Source organism: Penicillium malachiteum (assembly GCF_028827825.1).
Source record: "Penicillium malachiteum strain IBT 17515 chromosome Unknown utg000003l:1.0-4950554.0:1.0-4952489.0, whole genome shotgun sequence".
Taxonomy (NCBI): domain Eukaryota; kingdom Fungi; phylum Ascomycota; class Eurotiomycetes; order Eurotiales; family Aspergillaceae; genus Penicillium; species Penicillium malachiteum.
Window position 1 is genome coordinate 3,733,707 of NW_026643096.1, and position 25,396 is coordinate 3,759,102.

The following is a 25,396-nucleotide window of genomic DNA, read 5'->3' on the forward strand; positions in this document are numbered from 1 at the left end:
GGTATAATTTTCAACGGAAGAGGTTGAGACAGAATCTTCGGCCCTTGGAACCTTCGTTGCATCTTTGTTACCATAAGTTTCATTGTCATGGCCAGGATCAAAATCTTTAGCCTCGTCGATGGTCATATTCCAATGTTGAGGATATGATCCAAATACTACTACTAGTATTCAATAAGTAGCAATCCAAATTCTTTTTCTTAAGTAAAGGAAATGGTAACTTGAAGTCTAGATGTTTCCAAGGTCGAGAAATGATTGTATCTAGGTAGAAAGAGAACAAGAACCACTCAATATATGTAAAGACGCGAACTCATTGAACCTTGGAAGATAACCTTGGAAGCGACTGGATCGGCATGAAGTCTTCATCTCAATATATCACGCCATTTTACGGCTCCATTACTATTTTCAGCTTGAGTATTAAAGTACCTAGGTATGATTTCTAAAGTTATTATGACTACTACCTGCCAGTGGACCCAACATTTGAATATGCATGAGTACAATAGTACTAATCCTGGAGGTAATTTCAAGGTTAATGGTACTAATACAAGATGTATGGCTTCAATTGCGACTGTTACCCATTTAATGGCGTTTTCAAGTTCGATCCACCTGTGGACCCTTAAGAGGTGAATATACAACATATGTACTTAGTACTAACCCTAGAATCACTAGGTACATAATAGCACTCCACCTTTCAGTGCCTAGATTTCCATATCTATCACGCAAAAGCAGATAAAGTGATGCGAGCTCAAATGACTAGCAATATTGATTTATTAGGTTTCACATGTGCACATGTGCACTCTGAAAGTGTTCATGAAACATTCAATGTTTGAATCTGGATATGTAGCAAGATTCAAGAATACTCCCAATTCAGTTTGACAATGAGCCTGAGTAGGTAGAGATTTTCCTTTCCTTTCTTTTCCTTGTCTTTCAAGTTCAAGTTGTCTAATAAAAGGTTGTGAATTTAATGTGTTCTGTATTTCGGCAAGTATCCGAGATTTATATACCATCTCTAGGGCCGTGAAATAGTTACATCCTACGTACTAGGTAGTATTTAAAATATTAGGATGTAGAATGGATAAAAACGACTTGAAACTTCCAAGGTTTAGATTAATTGGAGTCTTGTTTCATCTCATAAATCCCTAAAGAGAAGCCGAAAAATCGGCATTGCTACGCAACCTCAGTTCGTTATCACGCCATATGATGACGCTTGAGTTTGAAAGAAATGAAAGTAACATGATCTGAAACTCCTGTAGAGGTATTTAAAGTCAAATTTACTGTAATCAATTATATGTACTTTTCCCTTTTATCATGCGTAATAACAATTTCAACTTGAGAAGTCCAGATGTCAACTCTGAAATTCGACATTTGGAGGTCAAAGACTACTCATCTATGCACATGTGGATACTTCATGGGCCTCAGCACGCCATACTAGATAAAGATCATAACTCAGAATCTGAGTCAAGTATTGAGTATTGATAATTTGAAGATCCGGAATCGGAGTACTGAGATTCTTGGCTTCTAACTTGTACATATGTACATAGTATGTACTACATTCAAGTTTGAATCACTGAATAAATTGTGTTGTTGACGCCATCAACCCCGCATTGATGTCAACTGGTACTACTAGTAGTACTTATATCAGCGTATAGCTGCCACCATAGTTAAAATCTGACTCGGAACTTGAAGTTACTTGAAATAAATTTGAATCATCCGAGTCCACTGTAAAAAGAGCTACAGTATCTTTCAATATCTTTGATCTCAACGCCCTGATCCTCAAAAATGGCCCCAGCAGTCACCGACGCTGCAGATCAAGCTGGACTCCGTTCCACAACCTTCATTGTGCCTCTAAAGACTGATACAGGTCATAACAAGGAGAATTTAATTGGCTATAAATATGAGAAAGAGGCGGAGCTTCAAGGGACAGAAAGGATTGCTCCAGCTTCATTTCCTAACTATCTCCCAGTTTGGAACAACGAAACGGAAAGGTAGGAATTGATTCCATCATTATGCATTTGGATGACTTTGAGTTGTCCATTAAACAGCGTGAAATATCATTCACTTATTAATTTCAATAGATACCCTCCTCTGACCCTCTTTGAGCATTATGACCATGGCAAAGATGCTGATCCGAACTTCCCTGACCTTCTTCCCAAAAGTGTAGCTCAAGTGGATGATATTACTCCTTTTATTGGTACTGAGGTTCAAGGTGTACAGCTGAGCAAATTGTCTAAAGCAGGCAAGGATCAGTTAGCACTCTTTGTAGCTCAGCGCCGTGTTGTTGGTAAGTCCACCTATGTAGTCAAGAGAAGAAGGGAACATGTAGGCTTTTGATCCATGTTGGAGTCAATGTTGATGCTTTTATGAGCTTTTCGTGATCAAGACTTTGCCTCCCTACCTATTCAAGAAGCAGTCGATTTCACTGGTTATTTTGGTCGTCACCACATACACCAAACCTCTGGTGCTCCAAAGGGGTTTCCCGAAGTCCATCTTGTGTTCCGGGGTATCGATGACCGTACTGGTGCAAAGTTCCTCGATCAACGTACCAACACCATAACTTGGCACAGTGATGTCACTTTCGAGAAACAACCACCTGGCACAACTTTCCTATATGTACTAGACGGTCCTTCAACGGGTGGCGATACTCTCTTTGGTGATATGGTGCAGGCATACAAGCGACTGTCAGTTGAGTTTCGCAAGCGTTTACATGGACTTCGGGCTGTGCATTCAGGTATTGAGCAGGTGAATGCGAGTTTGAATGGAGGAGGTATCGCACGACGTGATCCTATCACTTCAGTGCACCCTGTGGTTCGGACACATCCTGTTACTGGGGACAAGGCTCTCTATGTGAACCCACAGTGTAAGTTGATGAATTACCTGTCCTCTTGTCCTCTTGCCTTTCCCTCTACTTTGAAACTTTATGTCACTTTTTACCTTGTGCTAACAATCAGTCAAGTCACTCGGTATATTGTCGGATACAAGAAGGAGGAGTCAGATCATTTACTCAAATTCTTATTTGATCATATTGCTTTATCTCAAGATCTCCAGACTCGAATCCGCTGGAAGCCTGGCACAGTAGTGGTGTGGGATGTAAGTATCTGTTAAAAATCTACTATAGGGTCGTTAAACATCTTATTAAACGCATGCTTACTTCACTAGAATCGTCTGGCTTGCCACTCGGCTGTATTCGACTGGGAGGACGGACAGAGACGCCACATTGCTCGCTTAACGCCACAAGCCGAGCAGCCTTACGAGACGCCATTTGAAAACTGAGGAAATAATATTGAGTTTCAAATCCATAGCAGGTGTTGGATCTTAAGGAAATTCGACCTATGTGTGGCATTTCTGGGTTTGAATATAGCCCGCTCCTTGCAGAGCTTGATTTTTGTTTCGAGGGCCTTGGAATGAATCTGATTTTCTTAAATATGAGAAATAACTGATTACTTACGTCGCAAGAATGCCATCTCGGCTGAAAAGATCCAAGAGTCCAACATTCCATTCGTTGAACTTTCTTGCTGAGAGGGGAAGGATGCTGTTACTCTGCAGCAGAGCATCAGACACTACCTGGAAAACCATGGCAGGAAGTATCACCTCTTCGGGGGCTAGAGATGGGTTTCCAATGTCATCCATAAGAAAAGGGCCGAAATCATCCACTGTCTGAAAGAGCACTTTCATGGCTTGCTGGGGGCCGATACTCCGAGTTCCATTGGAATAAGAATAGTAGAGATTGGGACTGAAGACCCACAACTAGAGATTGAGTCAGTATGTTTGTTACATAGTAGCGAAATATAGATACCAAAAGTCCATTTTTCAGTCCTTCGTGGACGATAAATCTTCGCGCATTTTCTCGCTGAATTAATTCAAGCAACTGAGCTGCCACTAGGACTTCCGAAGAGTGGGATTGCCATTGATTCCCATCCAAATCACCCTTTAGGCTATGCGTGTTCAAAGATAAATTCGCCTTCATGAGGCGCCACCCGCTCACTGACGAATCTTGGATTCCCACAAACGAATCACACGTGGTACAGTGCAGCGTGAATTGCTGAGGAATCCCAATACAGGGGTTTGTATGCTGATCATTTCCCTAGAAAATGTATGTCAATTTGTAGAACTATGAGGTGAAAAAAAACAGAACGCTGATTGACCGCGAGATGGATGAGTATATAAATCGCCCAGGATGTTCGAGCCTCTTATGATTTGTAGAAGATGGGTTGATATCTCTTCATGTGTCTTCTCATTTCACGTCAACCCCATTATTCTAGGAAAGGGAGAGCCCTAAAACTGACGTTGGAAATGGAGAAGATGTGTCAAGGCGCCATTGTCGTTGGAGGACAGCACGAAAAAAAAAAGAATGTGGAAATGCGTGGGAAGTGAAATCCATCTGTAAAAGAGGATAACTACCACTCCAACAGCCATTCCGTCATAGCTCTGAACCGTCAACTAACACAAGGAACGCCAGGGCAGTATTATCTAGGGCAATAGTATCGAGGACCACAACATCGAAGTGAAAACGGAATGGTCTTCTTCTGAGTTGCCCAAAGCAGGAGCAGGAAAATGGGGGTAAAAAGGGAGACATAATGGAAATTGGGATCCGGATGATATCGTTGAATGGGAGGAACTAAATTCGAGGAAACATGCAAGAAACAGTTGCTCACCTTTTGCAATCCGATGCAGTCGGAAACTGCGAGTATAAATGAAGTCACGTCGATGAGGATGGTACCGGAAACTGCTTGAATATGACTAGCAGCGCCATACCCTTTTGCTTGAGCTACCTGCTCTTCAGACCTCAGTACAGCCATGCCTTCCGAGCTTTGATCATTCTCCCTAGGATCAGGTTTGTGGCAGTGCCAGAAATCCATCATCTCGGCCCAGTTTCCACTGGGGAGATCCTTCCATATCCACCCTGAAGAAGAGTCCTGATCGTGGACTCCTGTATTATGAGAAATTGAGGTATTCAGGAATGGCGATCCACAAGCGCGACATCGAATCCGAGTCGAGATAGACATGTCGGCTGAGGTCCAAGGCACATGGTTATCGATTGATTCATCCCTTGGCATAAGTACCGGGTCAGTAGGATCTATTTGCATTCTGAAAGAATATTCCTGGCTCTGGCCTTCCGACCGGTCGGTTATTGACAGTGGTTCATTGAGAACGAATACCTGCGGAGTGGCGTCACTCACGCGGGCCGGAAGCTTGATGATTCGCGTTGCATCTGGAAAATATTCTGACAAAGAAAATTTTATTGCGCTGCGAGACTTCAAAACCTGGAGCTCTGGGCGAAGCGTGACAAGAGTTGGGGGTTTGTTGTACGAAAGGTATAGGGAGACCTGACGGATGTTGAGGAGTAATTCAGAATACAGGTAGCAGGATACATCTGCAATCAAACTATAAGCTTGAGAAGAATCGTGAGACATGGCCAGTCCCCCGTTTAAACTTGACCCAGGTGGGAGGCTGCAAAGAAGCCCTGGAGTTGTCGGGAATATCAATGGCGCTGAACCAAAACGAGCAAACAATGCAAAACTCCAGCACGTGATCTTTAAACTAAGCCAAATTTGGTTGGGGTGACTCAGCAGGACCAGGGCATGAGGTCCACCTGCCCAGCCCTGAAGGTGGGCATGGATCCAGGGCCCTCCAGCCCTCCTGAGCAGCCCTGGAGATGGAGCCCAGTTGTCCACGGGTCCATCTACCAATGTATCGATACATGTATGCAGTAAGTACACATCTTCTCACCCCAGAACCTTTTTTTCAATCAGGCAACATACATACTACTATATGGGCTAACCGTATATTTGATGTAGGTAAATATCAATTTTATCTAAATCAACCATGCTGAAATACCTTAACACACGAGATGATTGATCTTGATTCTTGATAGTATCCGAAATAATATTCCTTGATTTCAAGTTCTACATTGGAAAACATCATGGGTTGAAGATTAGAAACTACATAGTAGTAGTACCCAATGATTATTTCACATAATTTAAGCCTTTCGCTCCACCATGGGAATCGGGTCATGTGGCTTGTCTTCAACTTGACCAGAGAGAATCTCAACTTCGATACGAGGGCCAACATAGTTCTTGCGGCCATCAACAATCCAGGTGATGGCCGAAATCACAAATACAATGCCAAAAGCAGCCACACAGTAGTCTAAGAAAAAAGAGGGAGGGAAATGTTAACTCTTCTTGCATATGTCTAGTCAAAGAAATAAGGAAACGTACTCATGTTGCTGCCAGTGGCAGGAAGATCGGGAGGAAAGAGAAACAGGACAGTGGTCAGGGTAATGTAAACCATTGATACCTAACAGGAAATATTAGTTTAAAGCCTCTCCAAAGCGAGTTGAGCTCATACCATGTTCAACACCCAACCAACAGCATTTGGAAGAACGAATGATCTTTCGGGAAGTGTGTTGCGCCCCCGAAGGCAGTTAATTCCAATTGGAATACCGTAAGCAAGATCCAGCAAAACAACAGAAGCGGAAATGATAGCGTTAAAGGCGCTAGATGAACCGAGGAAAATCAAACCGAATATGATGACAAGAGCAAGATTGAGACAGAGTGTGTTGAGAGGGACTTTCAGCTTCGGGTGAATCTTGGAGAAGAAAGGCGAAAAAGGTAGTCCGCCGTCACTGATTAATAACAATTTATTAGCGAATTTGATGAATGGTGAGATAGAGCCTTGGAAGGGACATACCGAGCAAATGCATAGCACATTCGACTGCTAGTGGTCATGATAGCGGTGGTAGCAAAGAGCATACAGACGAGCGGGAAGCTAGAGAAACAATCAGAACCATGATTATGACCATCAATATATCAGAAGATCAGAAGATCAGAAGGATCATGAAATCATAATACTTACACGAGTAAGCAGATGGCACCCGCTTTGTTGGCAGTGGCGTTGTACAGTATCGCAAGGAGAGGACCCGCAGCCGACTCAGTGATCTGAGATATGCTGCCAGCTACAAACAAGAGAACAACAAGGAAGATAGTACCAGTGACAGTACCAATGCCAACACAGGCGATCATAATCTTGGGACCCTCCACGGAGGGGTTGGGGATCTCTGATAATGATTAATTCCATTCTTGGTTGAAGGAGGTTTCAGGCTCGAATAGATTTACCTTCGATCATATGTGCAACACCATCCTATGTTTATTATTAGATGAGATGCCGTTATTTCAAGTTATTCGTTTCCTTTTGGGATTCTTGACTCACAAAGCCTGTAACACCGAGTCCTCCTTGCAGAAGCTGGGTAAGGTTGTTAGACAAATCAAAATGGCACAGGAGAATGAATATGAATCTAAGGTACATACTCCAAGCAGCCAGGCAATTCCATCGGGCCCTGCATAATAAGTTTTAGTTTGGGATTCTCCTGTCAATCTCCAAATTCCGATTTCACATACAGCCAGTTTTATTGATGAACTCGCGAAACACAAAACTGTTCCGTCTCGTTAGTCATTTCTATATTGGGTCTCCCACCAAGATTCGGAGGCACATACTCTCCAGAATTGAAATTTGGTGAGGCACAAGCGAGTACCGTGATACAAATAGTAGTAAAGCCACCCAGGGACCAGATAACTTGAAACGAGTTAGATTTCGATGGAACAGTTTTACCTAGAGGGTAAACTCACAGGCAGCCTTGTTAAAATAAGGTAAAATACTGTTTCCGAAGGCATTGATGAGGAATCCAGCCACATTATATCCGATGTAGATCAAGAATTGGTGCCATGGCTGAGAAGAGTAATTCTGTATCAACCATCAGATAGGGATTGGTTCCCAACCCAACAAACAGACATACCGGATGCACTAGCGAAATGACTCCGAGGACCAACTCGCTACCCAGAAGACCACCGGTAGCAACCAAGGCAACCCAACCAGCACAGTTCACCCAGCCGGTTATCCATGATAAAATGGGCATCCATTTTTCCCAGGAAATAACTATGACAATCCAACTTGAATGAGCCTAAAAAGTAAGCACGATGAAAAGATGGTATTTCACTCACCAGCGACCCAGTGGTATTGACCTCCTGCCCTATTAACCATTGTCAGCTATCTCTGATCTGCATCACAGCCAGCGGTGCGTGGCCCCAGGGGATGGTGGGGAATAGAATATCTCACGTGGGGTACGCGGAAAGGAATTCAGCAAGCGATGCAGCCATGCACAGATTGCAAATACCTGCAGTAACCAGACCTGATGGGCGTAGTTAGTGCACATTCTGCGTATAAGCCCCGAGACATGGGGGATTGGAATACCCCAAACGACACTAGCACTCCCTCCCGATGGCAGACTAAGTGACAAACTCGCAGACAAAGCAGTCCATGACTGTTGGGGGTCGATAATTAGTTACTCCGCAGCAAGCTCGATTCTTGATCATATCATTTCTCGATTCATCTTCCCGGTCATACATTTAAAATGGCAAAAGCAAGGCCGAGCATGGACCTGAGATGAATAGCAGAATTAGCATTTGCGATCGGGTGTTAAAAGCCCTTAAGAGGTTCAAGTTGGGAATCGAAACATACAACAAAGAAAAGTGCCGCTTTAGCTCTGACTTATGACCCATCTGGGCCAATTGTGTTTCATCATCGCCATATCCCTTAATCGGAGGATCCATATTGGGTAACAGGGCAAAGCAGCCGAAGGGTGGGAAAGGAAAGTGAAGAAGTGAGAGAAATAATCGCTGCAGATCATAGACCACAGGGAGAAGGCCATTCAAATAAGAGAAAGACCATGACGACACCTTCGATGATGACTTTCCAAAAACAAGAAGAATAATAAGGAGTAATTCTAATAGGTAAGACTTGCAAGGTTGGAATGGAATCTGATCTCCACCACCATTCCCGATCGACACGGGCGCGCGGGGGGAGAATCATGGTAAGGTAATGAAATTTGGGGTCGATGGGGGATTGTGGGGGAGATACCTAGATACCAATACGAGTTTTTTATTGGTAGGAGATACCGAATACGGCACTTCTATCCAATCAACATTGAAATATGTGATACCCCAATTTTCGGTTACCACGCTCTGACTGCTCCACCCTGAAGCTTATTTGATATTTACCCTGATATGATTTGTAGAGAACCTCGGGACCGGCGATCTCCGTATGTAAAATACAGAACCTTGAAACCTTGAAACCTTCCAAGGTTGCTCTACCTATGTAAAATGTATACTCCGTACTTTCATCACTTCACGCGTGAATCTCGTTTCTTGTCTTCTATACTATAGGTATGAACTGATGTTATAGATTTGCCGAACTCTATCTTGACGATTTTCTTTGTCTTTGATTAAGGTTTGTCGTCATCGGTTTACCTACCCAAATAGTATTTATGCTCCTATCAGTGTTATCATGGGAATGGGTCCTTTTGTGGGGGGGGGGGGGCCATAGAAGATTGGGAAATGCATTATCTCTTCGTTCACCAAATCAACATATGTAACAAAAGATAAATCGTAGTATTTCACCGGTGACCTCGTAGGGCGATTCCAAGTTCAAATCTTCAAGTTGCTCAATTTGCTCAAGTTCTGGTCTTAGTTTCTTCCGGTTAGGAGTTGAAGCACGTGAGCTGTACTGTCAGCCCCATAATTCTGTTAGGCACACGCTGCACACCCTCTTCCAAGGTTGATTATTTAGACATTGAAGTATTGAAATTCGACCAATTCATTTTGACGATGCATATGCGCAATTTTTACAGTCTCAATTTATGTCTGTAACTTAGTTATCTTCAAGTTTTGGGATCTTTTAGTCCATAGACACACGGTAGCTCAGAGCCCTCGTTGACGGGGCGTCTCCACATGTGCATGATTGTGAAGACTCGGAGACATTGGGAGAGGACTTGGAATAAAATTTGAAGTAACTTGGGTATATATTCAAGTTGGCCAACCACTCAAGTGCTGCCAGTGCCCAGGTGGCACTGGCACATGGATGTGCATCCATTCTATCATGATCAATTCAAAATGTTTAATCATGATATCCCCACTTGAATGTTCAAATTGGTACTCTAACTTATGTAAAATTGCCAGAATCTTTAGGCCCGGGCTAGTCCATTCGATATACTACGAGTCATTATTGTTGCTCGTATACTAATCAATTACACTCAAGTGCTCCGAAGATTCCGAGTCTGCATAGTAGGTATGGATAGCACTTGAGATCTCTATGTAGTATCACCAGTAGTAGTATTACTAGGTACCTAGTAGTACTACATAGGCCGGAAGCCCTGGAGGTAGTAGGTAGTAATATTTATCATTCGGAACTAGTACTACCTAGGTATATACCTACGTCCGTGGACGGCCCACGCGTGACATCTGGAGTCGGACATGTGGACTCTCGGACCTTCGAGTCGGGAATGGATCGAACATTTGAATATATATGGATATCAGCCCGAGTCTTCCAGATGTCACTGGCACATTTTAAGATTTTGAAGTTTCTTCAATGTTTGCGCATCCGAGTCGGGATGCACTGGCAAATGTCACAGTTGTCCAGACATTGGAAAATAAGAGATGCACGAAGACTTAGTCTCGGGAACATTGGAACTTGAAGTTATCATCACATCCATGATAAACATCAGTTGACTACATGTACAAGGTTGCCCCTCCCCTCCACCTGGGCTACTAGACTCATGCTCACCAGCACTTCCAGGTTGACATCTTAGGTGCTCAAAAGAGAGGTTAAAGTTCAACTTTGGAATATTCCAAATTTCCTACTAGTGGACTCTTACAGCTACGCATTAGTTAACATCATTAGGTAGTACTACTTCTATCAATGTACATATGTAGTAGTGACATTTGAATACTACTACCTAGGTAGATAGTACCACCTGGGCAGTTGACCGTACCCTTGACGTCCCGGTGACAGATCTGAGAAATTTTTAATCTCGCCTTAGAACCTCCGAAGTCCCTCAAATATGTATAGTACTACTAGGTAGTAACCTTGAATTTGATACTAATCACCACTAGCAGACGCCCACTCCATGAATTGAACCTGTGGGTCTGGTAGTAGTACCCAGCACTTGAGGTTGCTACATAATCAACTTAAATCTATGTAGACATTTTACTCACTGATAGGTGCACACCTAGTGATTACCAACTAGCCTGTACTTGAGTAGCTATGTGCCTAGTAAAAGTGGAAATGTGTACATGTGTACTCCGTAGTAAGTATTCAGCTAGTAGTGGGTGATGCGGGGCCTTGGGCTGCCAGCCCCAGAACTCTCAGTCTACCTAGTAGCTAAGCGCATGTGGTAGCTCAGAGTATATGCAGCAAGGATTTATTTTACTAATAGTACTAGTAGTAAGTTCGATGCTGAATTCTGCGTAGATCATTTGAAGCAAATTTAGTTGATTAAAAATTGTTGGGATGGATGATAACGGGCGCTTAGGAGAAATTAGCGTCTTTTAGCCCCATACACCTTGCATGCAGTAGGAGGGAACAGCTGCCAATAAGGCCAAGGTCGGTTCAAAAATAACCAAAGGCTAACCCAGCTTTTTAATCAAACGAGCTCCACTTGAAACATGTGAGCCGCCCATAGGTGGGCAGGCTCGTAGGCCTTTCCTCCATTCTGATCCTTAAGTTTTCCCTGGTGTCCCCAGATTTTGTGCACTTTCTTCCATTTCCACTGCCTTTGAGCCCATCAACTCGATGTATTCCTTCCCTTCAAGCTCTAAACATCTCTCCTTTTGGTCTCTGGTACTAGAGATAACTATAATTGTTATATTGCCAACAACTTGTGGCACATGTTACTGGCCAAATGGAGACAGTGACGACAGCTATGTACAGTGTCCCAGTGCATTATCATGTTGTCTGAAAGGCGAGTCATGTCTTTCAAATGGACTCTGTTTCACCGCAAATTTTGGTATCCTGTATCGGGGTGCCTGTGCAGATAAGACTTGGCCTATTGCAGAGTGCCCTAGGGCATGCTATACAGGTAAGTAGATAGTAATTCGTGCTGAACTAGCGGGGAAAGCCGTGGAATGAATAATATGATAACGAATAGAGATCGATACTGTATGGGCAAATCTGTTTCAATGCAATACCTCAACCGACCTATTGACATGCAATCATGACTTCACCTCTGCGGGAATCGTCTGCAATGGGTATGGAGTGGGCACATACAACGGATATACAAGTGCCAACGTGACAGCGGCCAAGGTTGGGTTCACAGATTATGAAGTAGCATCGAATACAACTTCCTCGAATTCAACTTCGGATCAACCTGAAAGCTCAGCATCGATCATCTGTTCAAATGTCACAGAAACGACAACCCCGTCCAATCTCTACGCAAAGGATCATATTGGGCTCATTGCGATAAGTGCTGGTCTCGGCGCGGGCTTAGGCGTGCCTCTTGCAATAACGACGGGGCTTGTAATTTATTGTGCTGCTTTGAACCGAAAAAGGGGGAGGCGCCTACAGCAAGTGTCCGAGTCAGCAACCTTGAACGCGAAAACTCTGCCATGCCCCTTGTATTCAGCAGAGTTGGGAAGCCCAAATACTGTGTATAATGAGCTGGAGGGGGCACACTGAAGGGCCACGGGGAGCTCCCAGCCTGATTGTTATCTTGAGGCAACATTCAATTCTCTTTCCTTTTAGATCTCTTAGACTTTGGGAATTTTATGGTCCATGAACTTGAACATTTGAAGTTTCGCTTATTACTTTACTCATTTAAATAAGACCACCTAAGCACTGTGATACGTCTCTAGTGGTCATAACGCTCTGAAAAGCTTTAATCCACTACCTCGGAGCCCTGTATAGTTTTTTAGGTAGAATTTACCAGTAATACATACCGGGCCTGTCGACTTCCAACCTTAGCTAGAAGGTTTCACTGTTAGCAACTGGCACCCACGTACTAGCCTGGAGGTACTTAAGTGTAGGTAATGACCATCCATGGATCTATCCATGGATACTACCCTAGATACCTAGGTACTTCCAAGGTTACTTCATGTGAGTCCTGTTTTCTTGTTTTTGTACGTGCACGATTCTTTGTCCCTACTAGTTGAGAATACACACTCCTACACATATCTGGTTGTACTCATACGGGTGACCTCGGCCCTGAATCCTGATGCACTAGTATTCTGGGTTGTGGGTCGTCTATTGTAGCTGGATCGACCCGTGCACCTTGTGTACTGCCTAGAGCGTTCCCCTCTTCACTAGATAGGTATCCATATGGGTGGCTAGGTAGCACTTACTTGAGATCATTTCCGAAAAGATGGAAAAGTGTGAAAGCCCCAAATTTTAGAGCTTAGAAATATTACCTAGTACGGAGTGCATCCATTAAGCTTTTTTTCGCGGATTACTCCGGACCAGAAATTTGGACGCGGGCTCTGATCTGAGCGGCGGCAAATTTGCATAATGATTGGGACTCAGTCGGGAGCTCCCGAGAAGCTTCACCTAAGCGCCTACCTAGGCAGGTGATCATCTTGATTCTTGATTCTCACGTGTTGCCTCTACAAAAAGTTTAACATTTGAATTTTTTAATCGCATTCAGCATTACTAGGTAGCACCTGAGTCCCAACCTCTTCAAGTTGTACTGAGGCCAATCAACCGACATTTCAGAGCCCTGGAGGTATTCAATGTATGTAGTCAATCTCATCCTATCACCTAGTGGATATATCGTGAGTCCATGAGTCGTGAGTTGTGACCGTCGGGGTCGGTGTCCAGGTTACTAATCCCAAGTCCTAATTACTACAGAATTATTATGACTCGGAAATAAAAATTTTCTTGAAAGTGATTAATTCATCTGTGACTGCTGAAGTGCTAACAAGCTAGTGGTAAGTCTCATCGAAATAGATTACCCAGTTGGTGAAGTACACAACGGTATGAAACTGAAGATAAGAATCACCACGAAATGAGCTCCATGCCATTTGGAATTTTCCATCCGTGGTTAAGACAAGCTCTCTGAAAGGCTCTAACTGCCTCCCCAACGGAATAGTCACTCTGCGGAAGTTTGGCAAGGCGCGCTGGGCGTGGTTCTGTCGAGCTGATCGCCATGCGTACCTGCAGTAGAACGCTCTCAATGGATGCCACGGGAGACCATCCCGAACTTGTCAATAATTCCATGCACATGGCGCCTCCAGCGGTGATGTGCCCACCTCCACCGGCTGTGAACTCCATGAATCGTGGGCGAATGACTCGCACAAAAGGCGGGTCCATAGGGAATTGGGGTGGGAAACGAATTTCCATAACAACGCTATTGAGATTGGCTGCTTTCAGATCCTTTGCCAGCGGCAAGTCGAAGTCAAAAGAGTGAAATTCCACGATCCACTGATAGACAGTCGTAATCATGTTCGGATCCACATACCAACCTAGTTCTGCAAGTGGTTCTTTTTGCTGTAACCTGAGAGTTATTTGCAGATGCTGTTGAAGAAGCTTGGTTGCAGACGTTGTTGCGTAATCGGGTGGGGGAAGCAGCGGCAACGAGCTTTCTGTTAGGGTACCCGGAACAAAAGCGGCTCCAGACTTGGGAGATGCAGTGGGTTTAGTGCTATTAGCAGGCAAAGGTCGTGTGAAAAGTCCAGATTTCTTCCGAATTAGGCTCAGACTAGGACAGTCTGCTGAAATCTCTTCTTCTGAATCAGACAGAAGTAGATTGAGATCTTCTATCTCTGTTGAAACGCTCGCACAGCTTTCATCTTGTTGGGGCAAGGCTGTAGAATCTGCCAGCTGAAATATCTGACTCCGGTTCTCCTGATTTAATCTTTGTCTTTTTGGTGAATATTCTGGAGGAATCATTCCAATCATCCGTCGTTGCTGCATACTGACCGCTGAAAGGGGTATTTTGACAGGTTGTCCCGTAGGGCCATAGGCCAGATATTTGGGATCTTGGTCATAAACAGGCAAGTTTCCGGGATCGCCTAAGCCAGATGGCTGGAAGCAAATTGTTTTTGGAGTGCCCACAAAGAGATATCGGGGTTGAATCCACTCCAACTGTTGGACAACAAAATGAGGGTTGCTACTGACAAATTCGTCCGGTTTGTTCACAATCTCGTTCAAGGATACCACAAATCGTAGGTCTAGCTCACTGTTTGGCCAAACCCAGCCAGCAATCCGAGCTTCAGGAAATTTTCCTCCGCTGTAACCCACTGAAGTATTGAAACAATTTGACATGTAGACGCCATCCCCGCAAGCTCTGCCATTGGAAATTTCCTTGAAATGAAGACCCTCTCTTAGGATACTGTGCCAGTTGAACGCAGGACTACCGTGCCATGCAAACAATGTGGGATGACTTGGATTCACTGGCATTGACACAGACTTGACAGCTTCGGCAAAGTGCTGCTCCTTGTCTGGCGCCCCCTGCACAAATCGAAATTGAACATAGCCCTGCATTTGGGTCACCAGGAAGCGCGGGTCCTCGTTGTCTTGCAAAATACACGATCTATTCGAGGCAACAATCCATCGTAAAATGTCAAGCGCAGCTGGTGTGATTCTATTTCGCCAGGTTGAGAGAACTGTTTGAGACCCAGTCGATCCCAAGAACTCCTTCATTAATTGAACCGGGGGAAGGGTGTCAAGGATCATTTGCATGATTATTTGTTTTCGTGGAGCTGTTAGCTCATCAAAATCCTGGTCGTAGAGCACAAAATTCACATCTGTCATATTAGATGTAGTACTAGACCAGGAGTAGCTCTCTCCGGAGACGAGGCGATGTGAAAGTGCAAGATATTTTTCTGTTTCATCAATACGACGAACTTGGTAATGCTCTGGTGCGTACCCAGGGACAATGATCACGAGCCAATCGCCGGTTGAGACTCCAGGTAACGGTTCACAGAAGAGATTCATGTTATCTCGGTTTAAAACTCCACTGTGGGGGTTTAATGGCTTCCATGGCCGACCTATCCCAATTCCCTGGTTGGAATTCGTCTTACTGCAAGGAAAGTCCACACCAGGGACCCGGATTCCCAATCCATTTGGAAAGTCTTCGAGGCGCCCTGCCTTTGCCCTAGCGTATGCCAATGAAACCAGCAGGTCAACAACAAACGGCTGCGATCTGATCTCATGTTCCAGGCAGATGCCCATTCCAAAAGTGACATATTGATACAGGCACAGTTTGCTGGAACAGACGTAAGGTTTCAAAGCCTCATGTTTGTCGAAAGTTTTGCAATGGCATACAAGACAAAATTCTGTGCACTTGACGAAGTGGCGTAAGAGGAATTGCCAGGCAACAAGCGGAAACGAAGCCTTGGCAAGGTCTGACTTCATTTCAACGAAATGGTCAAGCACAAGAACATTTGGCGGTGTTGAGACCCAGTTTTCTGGTGCACAAAACTTTGAGTCACTTGCTTCTTCAGCAGTCATAGCACGAACTTGGCTGGAATGAAAGAAAAGTTCAGCACCTGTCCACGAGAACCCAAACTCTTTCCGGAGTGTCATGATTCCGAAAAATCGCTCGTTAAGAAGTTTATTGAGTTGCAACCCGATAGAAAGCTCTCTGAGTCTGATCAACTCTGTGTCCAGTACTCTCACAAAATTATCATTCACTCTCAATGGAGGCAGGGGCGTTTTAAATGCAGCTATGGCTGCCTGCAGGGGTGGCTTGTAGGAGTCGCAAAGGCAGACACGCATTTCCACAAGGTTGGTCGCGCGTTTAGTTCTGTCGAGAATGTCTAGCAGATTCTGGTACGTAGTTGAGTATCGAATCAATAGTACTAGGTAGTCTGAAGACTGCAGATTCCATGCTTGTATGGCCTCCTCTGGTATGCCTAGCTTCGAAATTCGACTAGAAACGGCGAGGATAAATGACCCCTCTGCTTTTCCAAGGCATCCAAACTTGAACCCCGCTGCCTTGATAGCACGAAGATCATTTCGAACCTGTTGACGGATTCTTTTAGACTGGTTCCAGGGTGCATGAACATCCTCATCATCGGAATCTGCTTCGGAAAAATTCTCATAACCGTCCAAACTTCCATCAGTATCATCTATGTTTTCGTCTCCCCAGGAAGTCTCATGTGCCAGAGATTGAGGACCGTGGATGGCATTGCACACCATGTGATCCACGGCAATCAAGACCTCATTGATAGAAATTCCAGCGAGCATACCCGTGTCCTGAGCTCTCTCCAGTGCTTTTGTTACTGAAGGACTGACATGATCAGACACGGCGAATACCACGAAGCTATGGTCAGTGGGATAATCAGAGGCATCTAGTAGGTCACAGTTAGAAAATCCAAGAGACCAGAAGGAACAAATGAAACGATGATAAGAAAGTTGACTCACCAGAGACCACGACTTGAAACTCAATTTCAGTCTCTGATTCTGGCTGATGGAAGTTGAAAGAGATGGATCCCTCATAGTCCCCTGGTTTGATTTGACTCAGGTGTGGGTGTTGATCTAAGACGGCAGCCTCTTGTAGATCACTGCGGAACCTTTTGGTGGGCATTTTGGTAAAGTCCGAGAATGAGGCGTGAAAGACGTGAAAATAGAAGACAGGGGATAGAAGGATGGAAGATGGAGAGAGCTGAGAAGGGCGAAAGTAAACAAAAGAAAATCGAGAAAGGATAAGTAAGAGATTAGAAAAGACGCGTCGTGAAAATAAACAAGAGAAGTTCTCATGGAAGAGCCTGAAGTAAAGAGAGAGGGGAAGAGGGGGGAAAGTAAACAATGAGGATGATTGCTTCACACCAGAAAATTTGTCAGGCAGAATTACTTACGCGACTCGTGAGACCATCCACCTGGCAAACATTCAACCTTGGAAGTTTTCCAGCTTTCAAAGTCTCAACCCTCACGGTCTTTTTCCCATCTGGAAATTTGGAGAGGTCAGACCCTTGGAAAGGTGTGCAGAATGAAGATTGTATTCCAACAGTTTACCTTAGCCCTATTGGGAATTCAACTGACTCCAAGTTCAGATCTCAATAGTACACCTGGGCATATTCCATTCGCGTTCAGGATGATGCCATATGTGTGTATTCCACCTTCAAGGTTTCAAGTTGGTTGAAATCCCATGGATTTCACGGATACAGGTTGCTGAGCTATAAAAAAAACCTCGAAGGTTGGAGATTCTCTTGGAGTCATTTTATTTCCCTGACAAGGATATCTCAAACGTCAATAGAGAATCTGACAATCATTTTAGCTTATACCTGGGTATTTGCGATCACTCATGGAGAATTTATTTCATTATCCCTTCAAGCTTCATCGACATGAAGCCGTACCCTGCTGGTGCAGTGTGTCCAAGGTGGTGTATGTGAATATCCACGGATCGCAGCCGGTGAACCGAATCTCCATGATACTGTTCCATGGGAGCCAATACTATTGCAGCTCCTTATGACTTCCGTGATATGTATCGGTTGGAGTTTGAAACTCTACAGCTCTGAACTTGAAGGTGGAACCCAAATCAACAGCCGCTGACAAGTATGGGTAGAACACATGGTTGAACACAGCGATATGCCATTCATATGAGTTTCCAATGCCCAGCGGAAGTCGAAAGGTCTACTTAGAAGAGCCAGAGCAGCATTTTCCATATCTTGGCTTTTCTCCACCTTCATTGTCGATCGCACCTCCCATCATCACCGTGGAATTCCACATCCCCTTTGCTCGTCATCCATGTACGTCAGCTCGGAATGTCAGCCGATTGATGCGACGGGTTAATTATCCAAATACATACTTGGATGACATTTTTATTTTTCTCCTCTGAGTGCCCAGCTATATATAGTCCATTCATTCGGGTCCCGAGATGGCGACTAGCTATACTACTAGATACTCCGAGCCTTCTGGAGTTGGCTTGGCCATACTCCCGCAAACATCGGCAACTTGACCCATTGCGGAATTGGAAATATAACATTGGAACCAGATACACGTTTTCTTTTTCTGGATTCTAGTGAGTTAGAAAATTCCCCTAAGATTCCAAAAAAATGGCTCATTGACGATTTCTCGCGGAAGGAACAACTATATCAACATGCCGCTCTCTCTTGCCGAGGCTGATGGTGGACCAAAATCTCGCATGCGGGAATTCTTCTTCGAAGATGTTCGTGAAGATCTTCTACTAGAATGCCAACTGTTACTTCTTTCTTTTGCGACAGGAATTCAGGATGCTGCCACCTGGCCCGACTATTCCTGCTTTGCATCGAATCAAACAGGCAATACCCTCTTCCTTGCCATTGGCGTCGCAGGCCTCACAGGAAACGCATATAGTTTCCCTAATATTGGCGTCAGCTTAAGTCTCTTTGTGATGGGTGGCTTGATAATGGGACAGTTGGGTAATTTCTTTGGCGTGAGGCGTCGACTCTGGTTATTGATCAGCAATCTGATCCAGACCTTAATGGTTTTTGGAGCTCTTGCGATTCAACATCTATGGCCAATAAAACGCGATGGTCCCGCTGCTCTTGGGGTCATTGCATTATTGGCTTTCTCCTCTGGTGGTCAAGTTGCTATGAGTCGCTCCTTGAAGATTACTGAGATAACCACGGCGATGGCCACTGCAGCCTTTGTGGATGTGGTTGTAGATCCAGATTTGGTTAAACTGAAGAACAGACTGCGAAACCGCAGAGTGATGTTTTTGGTCATGTTGACCGCTGGGTGTTTTGTTGGTGCATTTGCACAGCGAGAGCTCAGTTCCAAATTCCCTATCTTGTTGTGTGCGGTTGGAAAAGTCTTAGTTAGCACCGCGTTCCTGTTTAATCGGCCCATTGACCGATCTACCTCTCCTTCCAGCTCTATGGAGAATTTGAAAGTGTGAAAACTTACAGGATGCTATAACTGGATCATGAATATGGTATCTCTATGCGGATAGTTGAAAGGCATGAGATTGAGGTATGGAATTTTTCTAGTACATAGTGGAACGAAACCTTGAAAGACATAGAACTATATATTGGCACCTGAGATTTCCAAAAAGAACTTGAAAATCAAGTATAAATGGCACCTGGGCCCAATACTATCAGAGACACACCTGGGCATGCGCAAGGTTGCATCATAATACAACCGCTAATATTGAAGTTACAAAGATACAGCGGCACAACCGGCCAGGTGGTGGGCGTTGAATGGCACCTAATACAAGGAGTACTATTTATCGAGTTATGTCTGAGTGAACTGGTATCAATATTATATATTATAACAATGCTACCGGGTGTAGAAAGTGTAATTATACAAGGTTTCCAACAGTGGACTCGGATCTTAAGGATACTGCACACAATCACGCAAATAAGGAGCTATTCGAAGAAAGTGTGTCCAGTCCTGACTCTCCATCAAGGAGTGGCAATATCCGCTGAATTCGATCTTCAAGTAAATTTTCTTCAGCTTTCCACATCCTCAAAATGTCACTCTGAGCCTTCACTCGTCGTTGACCACCATACCAAGCAGTTTTCATTTGCTCAATATACTTTTGCTCTTCGCGCTGTGCCTGTCGCACAAGAGAAGAAACCATTGTTTTCCAATTCTCCAGCCCGACCTTGAGACATTGTGCGCACTGCACGCGAGCGGCTTGGTCATGAGAGCCAATTCCCAGGATTGCTGACTCGGCCATCTCGACCGCATCGCGGGTCCAGGCCAAGCCTTGGTCTTGGGAGGAAGAGGCATATATTATTTCACCAATGTAGGTCATCAGACCAGCCTCGTCACAGGCTGAAGCAGATGTTCGCAGTGGTGGGTTATCGCCTGATGATGGTGGAGGGGGGTATTCGGCGGGGATAAATAAAACTTTGAGGGTCTTCCAGATGGCAGAAAATGGGTCATTGGAAGAGTTCTGCATCGGCGAAGGCAAAGGAGAGGAGGATTGAAAAGATGGATCTGTTGCGTAAGGAAGATTGCGACGTGCTTTCAAGACAGAAGTAAAAATCGAGAGTGCAACTGAGAGGTTTCCCGTGCGAGCATTGTGGACGGCCAGTGCTGTCGAAACGCGAATAAGGTTCTCTGACGGCAACTCAGAGGCATGGTTTTTCAGTACACCTGTCTCGAGATCTATTATGTTGTTTGGATTGCCTTCGTACCCGGACGCAGCAATATCCATGGCCCACAAGTACATATCATTAGCTGTTTGCTTTAGTCCTTTATAGTCCAGCCAGTCGGCATAGGCAAGGGCAGCATCAAGCCTTTGCCGGGTACTAAACCCTTTTGTTGTAAGGACCTTCATGTAGAAAGTCTCGGGAGGTGCTGATGCATGCTCACAATTCTCCTCCTGGGGCACCCTTTTCTGCTTGCCTGGCATAGGTTTAGGTCTAGGGTTGGACGGGCCAACGACATATTCTGCAGGAGCAGAAATTCTCTGCTTGCGGTCCGTCAACCACCCATCCAGATTCTCAGCGGCTTTAGCAGCTCCCATGAGAGCCTGAAAGTAGCCCCGTCTCCAGGGCTCACTCTTAGTCGAGATATCAAGACCAGTGCGCCCGATACCTTCGATCAAAAAGCCACCATCATCCTGGTCGACTATACCCTTGCCCTCGCCTTCGACATCCTCCAGTCGCTCGATCAGTTCCTCCATGTACCCAGCAACCATAGGCCAATTAGTCATTAACTTGCCGATGTAGTCGGGATTTTGAAGAGCTTGGGCAGAGCGCAAGCACCAGCGGCTTTTCCAGGTCCATTCTGACGGAGTAGGCCACTGATGTTCGATATCTTCTTGGTAGACACCCAGTTGAATTATAGAAAACAATACCAGGATAGCACCAAAGGACACACCAAGCCTGAAGCCACGGGATAGGCGACGCTTATAGCCCTCCCGACTCTCTGTGGATATTAAGCGGCCAAAGTGTTGGCGAAGGTGAATCGATAACGGCGGGAGAGGTCGGGATGGCGCTAAGGGGGACAGAAAAGGTAGTTGAGGTCGCCCCGGCGGAGGAGAAAGAAGGAGTTGTGGGCGGTGCGTGAAAGGCCGAAGGTGGGACTTCAGAACATTTGATCTCAGTAAGCGCTCTGGCCGAATGGATCTCGGTATTCGAGCTATGGTGGTTCTTGATGGTAGCATTTTGCTTCCAGGTGAAGATAATTCTAAATGCGCAATTATGTACTTGCCCGCAGTGCCCATGGTGGTGATAAGGACCGGGTCGATGTTTGCCATGTTTGCACATGAAGCTGGTCACCTGATATATCCCCATAATAATCACCCAGAGTACTACATATGTCCTCGCAGCATGATAGCTATCTGAGATCTCTAGGTACCTCTATATCTAGGTAGGTATGTGCATGTTCACAGCGCAAAGTATTACTCTATAGTTAACCGTATTACTATTTCAAGTTACCCACTATGTAGCAACTTCCTTGGAGCATACCCATCTTCCACTGGCGAGGGCTACTAGTAACCTAGTTATGGTATATACCGTATAATATATGAAGGCCACAAGAAAAAAGCACTTGAATACTGCGAACGTCCGGCTGAACATTGTAGAGTCGCCATTTTAACACAAAATATGCGCGATTAATTGTACGTGATGGCCAAGGTATTGATTGTCAAGTCTAAATCAGGGGAATCCAATCGCGATTAAAAAGCGAGTACACATCTCTATGGCCATAGACCCAAAGTAAAGAATAAGAAAGTGAAAAAAAGGGTTCAAGCACACAAACAAATTACTGGGGGCGCTCGAAGTAACCCTCGGTCTCAAGCATGAGAATGATCTCATGAACAATACTGCGGACAGTTTGTTTCGAGGTATCAACGGTAAGGTTAGCATTGGAAGGAGCCTCATAAGGATCATCGACGCCAGTGAAACCCTTGATTTCTCCACGGCGGGCACTAGCGTAGATTCCACGCTTATCAGTCTTCTCACAGTGCTCAAGGGGAGTGGCCACGTGAACAAGGAAGAAGGAGCCGGCCTGAGAAACGGTGTCCTTAGCATACTTGCGAGAGCGCTCGTAGGGAGCAATAGGAGCGGCGATGACGGCTGCGCCAGCGCGAGTCAGCTCGGAAGCAACGAAAGCAATGCGCTGGATATTAGTGTGGCGATCCTCAGCAGTGAAACCAAGCTCGGAGGACAGCTCATGGCGGACAGTGTCACCTAGCAGAAGGGAGACAGAGCGACCACCCTGCTGGTTCAGAGTTACCTGCAATGCACGAGCAATGGCATCCTTGCCAGAGTTCATGTACCCAGTCAAGAAGATAGTGAAGCCCTGGCTAGCACGAGGGGGGTTGGATTCGCGCAGGATCTTGACAACCTCTGGGTAGGAGAACCATTCGGGAATATGAGCACCGGAACGCAAACGGCGGCGCAGTTCAGTACCGGAGATGTTCAAGGTCTTGACACCCTGAGGGACCTGATCGACAGGGCGGTACTCATCGCTGTCAGGCAGGTAGGTAACCATTTGGAACTCAACGACCTCAATACCGAGCTCATCCTTGTATTTCTCAACAGCATGCTGTGCATCATAGGGACCGTAGAAGTCCTCTCCCTTGGAGTTGGAACCAGGACCAGCGTGGTCACGACCGACAATGAAGTGGGTCGCACCGTGGTTCTTCCGGATGATAGCATGCCAGATGGCCTCGCGAGGACCACCCATACGCATGGCCAGACCAAGCAGACCAAGTACAGCCATACCGTTGGGGTAGCGAGGAAGGAGAGCCTGGTAGGCACGGACACGGGTGAAATGATCAATATCACCGGGCTTAGTCAAACCGACAACAGGGTGAATCAAAACATTTGCTTGGCGGGAGCGAGCGGCGCGGACGGTCAGCTCACGGTGAGCACGGTGCATAGGGTTACGGGTCTGGAAAGCGACAACACGGGACCAGCCCAGCTTGTCAAAGTGAACACGCAGTTCAGCGGGGGTGTCTGGAGATTTCTTATTAGCTCTCGATCTCTGTCGGTGCAGCGAAGGTAACCAGGCGGAAGCAAGCAAAAAAAAAGAGAAAAAAAAAACAGGAAGAAAACAGGAAGAAAACGTACAACGCAGAGCGACATAGTCGTAGTGGTTCAGCTTGTTGACAGCGTCAATTTTACCACCGATATAAAATTCCTGGGCGGTCTCGTCGAGGTACTTGACAGCTGGGTGCTCTGGGTCACCACCGAAGACCAACTTGCCTTCCTTAGTCCTAAAATCAGGGGTGAAATCCACGTCAGCCAGATCCACCAAGGCAAAGCCCTCCACCACAATAGGTTGTCACTCACTTGTCGGGGCGGTAGATATCGTCAATGGTCAGAATGGCCAAGTTGCGGTCGTCGCGGAAGTCACGTAGGGTGATACGGGCACCGGGCTGAAGCTTGTTCTCATCGATCACCTGCTTGCTAACATCGAGGGTAATGGGCATGGAAAAGACATTGCCATCCGCAAGACGGCAGTCCTCACAGACACTATATATACGACATCAGTGCTGAAATATAGGAGAATTCAAAAATGGACATACCCATTGTAGTCAATTTGGTTCATGAATCCTATAGGCGGTGAAGTTAATATTAGCAATTACCCCTCTCATGCAGTCTTCCCCTCCATGATTCGGTTTAAAAAGAAAAGAAAAAAAAGCTGTGAGAGAAAAGAAAAAAACATGTTCATTTCCAATCACCATTGGGACCAGTGAGATGAATCAGACCTCAGGATGATTTTTTTGATCCTTGCAGGTAATACACAATTGGGAAGGAGGGGATTAATATTCCAAACGTACCTTCCAAAGGTGAAAAACCACCATTCATGATCAATTCCAGATCACAAAGCTGACGCTCTGTGAGCACGACAGCAGGAAGAGTCTCTGCCTCCGCAATGAGCTGGATCTGACGGGGAGCATCACGAGCAATGAGGTCCTTAAGGACACCACCGTGAGGAGGGTTGGCCATTGTTATAATATAATTCTAGAATAAAGATTGAAAAGGAGAAGAGAAACTTTTGGAGGAAGAGTTCGATATTGGGTAATATACAGATGAAGAGAAAAGAGGGATGGAGGGGAAGAAAGGGAAGGGGGGAAGTGGAACTATGTATGTGTCATTATATGGAAATTACATTATTCAAAAGGTAAAAAAAAAGAGAGAAAAAATCCAAATTAAAATAAAATAAAATTGAAGAAAAAAAAAATTGGAAACCTGACTTCTACTTCTCCATAACGTCCGATCACATTTGGTACCAAGCTTCCCGAGCGTCGTGGCTCCGATAATCATGGCCTAGACAGTCGTCAACAGTGGATCCAACTATTCTTGGCTGCGCCATGAAGCACATCAGAAAAAGGTGATCAGTAAAGGAGATGTTTCGAATTTATCTTATTTGTAACATTTGAACGTTTTCAGGATTTTCTTGTGGGATCATGGTTCTCAGAAATGGTTCCTTAATATGGTCCCCTTCAAAGGTTGGTTTTCTATCTAAATCAAAGGGTCATAGGTAACATGTATGGAGTACTCCATACAGAGTAGGTACAGACTTGAACTATGGAGTATGGAGTAGGTATGATGGATATTCATTGAACTCATATGTGGAAGCTTCAATGTTTAAGTTTCAAGTTGGAAATAGTAATACTTAACCCCTGTTAGACTCTTCTAGACATATGGAGTATCCATCTACATAAAGTATGTATGATAGTAGCTTAAGTTGG

At 45.1% G+C, this 25,396-nt stretch overlaps 7 protein-coding genes across 7 annotated transcripts; 2 read left to right on the top strand and 5 right to left on the bottom strand.

Annotated features, from left to right (window-relative positions):
* Positions 1-1,776: 1,776 nt before the first annotated feature.
* On the top strand, positions 1,777-3,267 carry N7483_007720 (TauD/TfdA dioxygenase family protein; the record flags this gene model as incomplete). The annotated part of the gene is made up of 5 exons (XM_057091157.1): positions 1,777-1,982; positions 2,073-2,278; positions 2,363-2,854; positions 2,951-3,084; positions 3,154-3,267. The coding sequence occupies 5 exons, from the start codon at positions 1,777-1,779 to the stop codon at positions 3,265-3,267; spliced, it is 1,152 nt and encodes a 383-aa protein (XP_056945898.1).
* Positions 3,268-3,444: 177 nt separating this feature from the next.
* Positions 3,445-5,408, bottom strand: N7483_007721 (HECT-type E3 ubiquitin transferase; the record flags this gene model as incomplete). Its single annotated transcript, XM_057091158.1, has 3 exons — positions 3,445-3,741; positions 3,791-4,078; positions 4,650-5,408. Coding segments are annotated over 3 exons (1,344 nt in total), but the record flags the coding sequence as incomplete, so codon positions are not given.
* Positions 5,409-5,974: 566 nt separating this feature from the next.
* Positions 5,975-8,600, bottom strand: N7483_007722 (uncharacterized protein; the record flags this gene model as incomplete). Its single annotated transcript, XM_057091159.1, has 17 exons — positions 5,975-6,141; positions 6,213-6,291; positions 6,343-6,619; positions 6,685-6,762; positions 6,850-7,051; positions 7,110-7,134; positions 7,204-7,236; positions 7,302-7,330; positions 7,392-7,426; positions 7,488-7,566; positions 7,620-7,734; positions 7,787-7,926; positions 7,992-8,020; positions 8,107-8,179; positions 8,242-8,311; positions 8,395-8,428; positions 8,509-8,600. 17 exons carry the CDS (start codon positions 8,598-8,600, stop codon positions 5,975-5,977), a joined length of 1,557 nt encoding a protein of 518 aa, XP_056945900.1.
* A 5,209-nt stretch (positions 8,601-13,809) lies between these two features.
* On the bottom strand, positions 13,810-17,344 carry N7483_007723 (putative ubiquitin conjugating enzyme; the record flags this gene model as incomplete). Its single annotated transcript, XM_057091160.1, has 2 exons — positions 13,810-17,108; positions 17,182-17,344. The coding sequence occupies 2 exons, from the start codon at positions 17,342-17,344 to the stop codon at positions 13,810-13,812; spliced, it is 3,462 nt and encodes a 1,153-aa protein (XP_056945901.1).
* A 1,512-nt stretch (positions 17,345-18,856) lies between these two features.
* On the top strand, positions 18,857-19,636 carry N7483_007724 (YoaK family protein; the record flags this gene model as incomplete). The annotated part of the gene is made up of 1 exon (XM_057091161.1): positions 18,857-19,636. The coding sequence occupies one exon, from the start codon at positions 18,857-18,859 to the stop codon at positions 19,634-19,636; it is 780 nt and encodes a 259-aa protein (XP_056945902.1).
* Positions 19,637-20,089: 453 nt separating this feature from the next.
* N7483_007725 (uncharacterized protein) lies at positions 20,090-21,949 on the bottom strand (the record flags this gene model as incomplete). Its single annotated transcript, XM_057091162.1, has 1 exon — positions 20,090-21,949. The coding sequence occupies one exon, from the start codon at positions 21,947-21,949 to the stop codon at positions 20,090-20,092; it is 1,860 nt and encodes a 619-aa protein (XP_056945903.1).
* Positions 21,950-22,455: 506 nt separating this feature from the next.
* On the bottom strand, positions 22,456-24,650 carry sC (sulfate adenylyltransferase; the record flags this gene model as incomplete). Its single annotated transcript, XM_057091163.1, has 5 exons — positions 22,456-23,654; positions 23,769-23,914; positions 23,991-24,173; positions 24,227-24,254; positions 24,482-24,650. The coding sequence occupies 5 exons, from the start codon at positions 24,648-24,650 to the stop codon at positions 22,456-22,458; spliced, it is 1,725 nt and encodes a 574-aa protein (XP_056945904.1).
* Between the last annotated feature and the right edge of the window lie 746 nt (positions 24,651-25,396).